At 60.1% G+C, this 4259-nt stretch overlaps 1 protein-coding gene across 1 annotated transcript in view; it reads left to right on the top strand.

The window, feature by feature from the left end:
- ETV5 (ETS variant 5) overlaps nucleotides 1-4227 on the top strand; it is a 12679-nt gene extending 8452 nt beyond the window's left edge. Inside the window, 6 exon segments of the mRNA XM_019473378.1 lie at nucleotides 1-197; nucleotides 1000-1059; nucleotides 1571-1639; nucleotides 2011-2180; nucleotides 3030-3131; nucleotides 3308-4227. The exon segment at nucleotides 1-197 is cut by the window's left edge and continues 117 nt beyond it. Coding sequence (XP_019328923.1) covers nucleotides 1-197; nucleotides 1000-1059; nucleotides 1571-1639; nucleotides 2011-2180; nucleotides 3030-3131; nucleotides 3308-3529 — 820 coding nt within the window. The 3' untranslated portion in view covers nucleotides 3530-4227.
- The last annotated feature ends 32 nt before the right edge of the window (nucleotides 4228-4259 follow it).

Raw genomic sequence — 4259 nt, 5'->3', positions numbered from 1 at the left:
CAGCCGCCCCGTCTACCACCGGCAGCTGTCAGAGCCCCTCGGCCCTGCTGCCCCCCACCCCCCTCAGGGATTCAAGCAGGAGTACCATGACCCACTCTACGAGCACGGTGGCCCCAGCCTGCCCGGCCCCCCCAGCCACGGCTTCCAGCCCCCCATGGGCATCAAGCAGGAGCCCCGGGACTACTGCATCGACTCAGGTGGGTGCAAGTTGGAGGGGGAGGACAGCTGGGTGCCAGTGCTCAGGGGGGTGCAGGTTACACCAGCAGCACCCAAGGGAGCAGAGCCATCTCTGCCATCTGCAACTTGCGGGCGGCAGTGTGGTGGGCTCAGGGTGGAGCCTTGGGCAGGGGGTGCCATGTCACCCTGGGGCTGCCCGGTGCCGGTTGCTGTTTCTCCTGCAGTGGTAGATGATCTCTTCCTTTTTTTCCCCCACCCCTCTTTTTCCTCCGTCTCTTTTCTTTTCCAAAGCAGGGGGGATAGAGCAGGCATTCACCAGATGCTGCATGGCGTGGTCTGTGCCATAGCCGCAGGCTGGGGTGCCCCCAGCACCCAGTGGGTCCCCCTGCAGCCCTGGCCTGGGGCCAGCTGTGACTTCTGGCTGCTGGACCCCACCAGCATCACGGGAAAATCCTCTAATCTCCTTAGGACCTAAAAATACCCCGACCTCGGGATGGAGGGTGGCACGGCTGAGCAGATGGCAGGGGAGGTGCGGTGATGTCTCCCTTCCTGCAGGGCCCAAATAAAGTGGTGAAAACCTGAGCTGACTTAGACCTTGCTCCCAGCACTCATTCCAGTGCCCTTCCTCCCTGTAAATCATACTGGTTTTCCCCCAAAGCTGGGTGTGGGGGCTGGGGGTGGGTGCAGTGGCCCAGAGTGCACTGGGGGGAGAGATGCCCTGGCTTGGCCACAGGACATGCTTGGGGGGGGGAAGATGCTGCCAAGCGCTCGGTGGGACCCACGGGATGTACATCCTTAATGCCACCTTCATCTCCCTTGCAGAAGTGCCTAACTGCCAGTCCTCGTACCTGCGGGGGGGCATCTTCCCCAGCAGCCATGACGGTGAGTGCCCCCCCGGCTTCCTCCCGCTTATGGGCATCCCTGGCATGTCCCATCCCTCCTTCGGGGCAGGCAGACCCCCCCCTTGCAGCTGGCAGAGCTGCCAGGCACCCCAAAAACGCCTGTGAGAGCACCATGGTGCTAGCGAGAGCCTGCATGCAAGTAGCACCAGCACCGCCGTTAAAAACAGGGCCTCTGCTGTGCAGCCGCCAGCCCCTGCGAGCGTGCCACAAGGGCACGGCAGTGCTGCACTGTGTAATCCAGGATAATGTGCCTGATGTAGCTGTTAAGAGGGTTTCGGTTCCCCCAGCTCCCTGGGATGAGGGGGGGGACAGAGCTGTGTGGCGCTCAGCCGGCAAGCCAGTGCGATGCCTCTGAAATAACTGGGGACGTGGCCACTCCCGGCACTGGGGAGCGGGGTCTTGGTGCTGGATTGGGCCAAGCCAGGGTTTTTTTGGGATCCGGCCGGGGTAGTGGAAGGGCCCTGTGCTCACTGAGGGTCTCTTCCCCCTAGGATTTTCATATGAGAAGGACACACGATTGTATTTTGATGACACGTGCGTGGTACCAGAGAGGCTGGAGGGTAAGAATCTGTCCCCAGAGGAGGGCTGGGGGGTGACCAGGGCTTGTGGAGGAAGATTTGGAGCTGGGCCCCGCAGTGGCTGGCTTTTAAGGCCAAGCTGTGCTGGTGCAGTGCTTTTGAGAGCTGCAGAGCATCGTCCCACAGGGCTGCTCGGCATCACCGCTGTGCCCTGTCCCTGTCCCTGCCACCCACCCCGAGCCTCGTCTGCCTGCAGTGCCATCCCCAGCACCTCTCCCCTCTCCTGCCCTGTGGCCTGATCCTGCACAGGGGATCCTGGCACAGGGGCGAGCCCAGTGTTGCTGTACGTGTTCTCTGCCGGGTGGCACAGCCAGAGCTGGGCTGTTTAACTAGCCATGTCTTGGTGCGGGCAGGTAAAGTGAAGCAGGAGCCCACCCTGTACCGTGAGGGCCCTCCCTACCAGCGGCGTGGGTCCCTGCAGCTCTGGCAGTTCCTGGTCACCCTCCTGGACGACCCTGCCAATGCCCACTTCATCGCCTGGACTGGTCGGGGCATGGAGTTCAAGCTGATTGAGCCCGAGGAGGTATGGGGGTTCCTGCCCCAGTGCTTGGCATGCTGGAGCCAGGGCTGTAGCCTGGGAACAGCAGCAGGGAGAGCCTGGGGGTGCGGGCAGGGGACTGGATCTTTCCCATGCAACACAGCAGTTCAGGCTCACACTTGAAGCAAGACATGTGTCTTACTCTCTGGGCAGCTTTTAAGGGTGAGAGAGAAAAGCCAGCCACCCATCTGCGCTAAGCAGCCATAGAAATTTGCCTTTAATCTCCTCCACTGCCTCTCGGCATGGTACGCACTCTGCTCCCGAAGCCACTGGTGGTCACCAGCTGCAGTGGCGTTGCATCTGTGCCGTGCCTTGGGTGTCTTGCTGAGACCCATTGCTCAGCCATGGCTCCCTCCCTCCCAAACTGCTTCGTGCTGAGTCCCCAGCGGTGGCTCCATGCCGGCACAGTGCTGTGTTGGAGTGGTGCGGCTCTGCAGGAGGGTGACACAGAGGAAGAAGCTGTTTGGGCAGTAATTGAAAGCAGCTGTAGCACCAAGCTGCGCATTGTGGGTAATTACCCATAATATCTCTTATGCCATGCATGGAAATTGTGTTTTTTTTGAAGCGGCTTTTTTGGCAGGCTCCCCTAATCAAATGTCTTTTGATTCGGCCCCTGGTTTGGTGCTGGCAGCATTGTGGCAGCCGGCACTCAGAGCTGGAGCATTTATCGCAGCAAGTGGGGAACTTCTCCGGGACCACACTGATGCTTTCACCCCTGGCTGCTCCAGCCCCCAGAAACAAGCCCCTACCCCACATTTTGGTTGTGATTTCCTTCAAGGGCCGATGTCCAAGCCCCAGCTGGAGCCTTCATGGCTGCCGCCCTTCTCCCCCCAGGTAGCGCGACGCTGGGGCATCCAGAAGAACCGGCCAGCCATGAACTACGACAAGCTCAGCCGCTCCCTGCGCTACTACTACGAGAAGGGCATCATGCAGAAGGCAAGTGACCCTGCTGCCACAGGGGGGTAGGTGGAGGGTGTGACCATCCCCCACTATCACCCGGCATCCTGGGGCACAGCAGGAGGGGGGCTAGGTCCAGTGTTGGTTGTGCCGCGCTTTTTATTCCCTGGGGGGGAAGGTGCAGGGCACCTCTCATGCCCTTCTCCTCCTTGCAGGTGGCCGGCGAGCGGTATGTCTATAAGTTCGTCTGCGACCCTGATGCCCTCTTTTCCATGGCCTACCCCGACAACCAGCGCCCCTTCCTGAAGACAGAGTCCGACTGCCCGGTGCCCGAGGAGGAGACAGTGCCGCTGACGCACTTTGAGGACAGCCCAGCGTACCTCCTGGAGATGGATCCCTGCGGCAGCCTTCCCTACGCGGAGGGCTTCGCTTACTGACTCGGCCAGCTGGCAGAGCGACGAGCACTAGCACATCCACTTTGGGCAAATATGGTTTTCTAAAGAATATTTTTTTGCTTTTCATAAGGAAAAAAAAAAAACACAACAAACCACACGCGTGCACACACAAATTGGAGGAATCTAAAATACCCCCTGTGTGTCACCGCTGAATTCCCACCCTTACTCTCCAAGGGCTAGTGCATAGGACTGTCCGTGGCTGCCACCTCCTGTCAAGCATCGGTGCGATGTTTTGGGGTGACAGGAGCTAAAGATGCAGTCTCTGACCCAGGCCCCATTCCTCGCCAGCACTGTGAGGGCTGACGGCTTCAGCAATGCCCCGGGACTGGGCTGAGCCGGCGTGGCCCCCTGGCGAATTGTCATGACAATCTGCTTTGCATCGAGCGCGATCCGCGTAGCTGCCTTGTGTGGTGGAAAGGGCTTTGATTTGCACAGAGGAGGGATGCGGGGGGGGCCATCTGGGCCAGCACCCCAGGGCTGATGTGCACAGCATCCTACCCCAACCCTGAGGAGCCTCCTGCCTTCTTCCCGAACTGACTCTCCCTGCCCCACCCTCGTGATATAACCTGATATAATAGTTTCCCAGCCCCACAGGGTCCTCTCTGTGCCCCTCTCACTCCTCCTCCCCAGCTCCGGCTGCGTGCCATGGGTTGCATTTCAGGGGAGGAGACCCTGACACTATCTCCCTCCCTCCCTCTTTCTTTTTTTTTTT

The sequence above is a fragment of the Aptenodytes forsteri genome, unplaced genomic scaffold (assembly GCF_000699145.1).
Source record: "Aptenodytes forsteri isolate BGI_AS27 unplaced genomic scaffold, ASM69914v1 Scaffold647, whole genome shotgun sequence".
In the NCBI taxonomy this organism is placed as follows: Eukaryota; Metazoa; Chordata; class Aves; order Sphenisciformes; family Spheniscidae; genus Aptenodytes; species Aptenodytes forsteri.
Note: the sequence above shows the minus strand (reverse complement) of the source record. Positions and strands in the feature narration are given on the sequence as shown.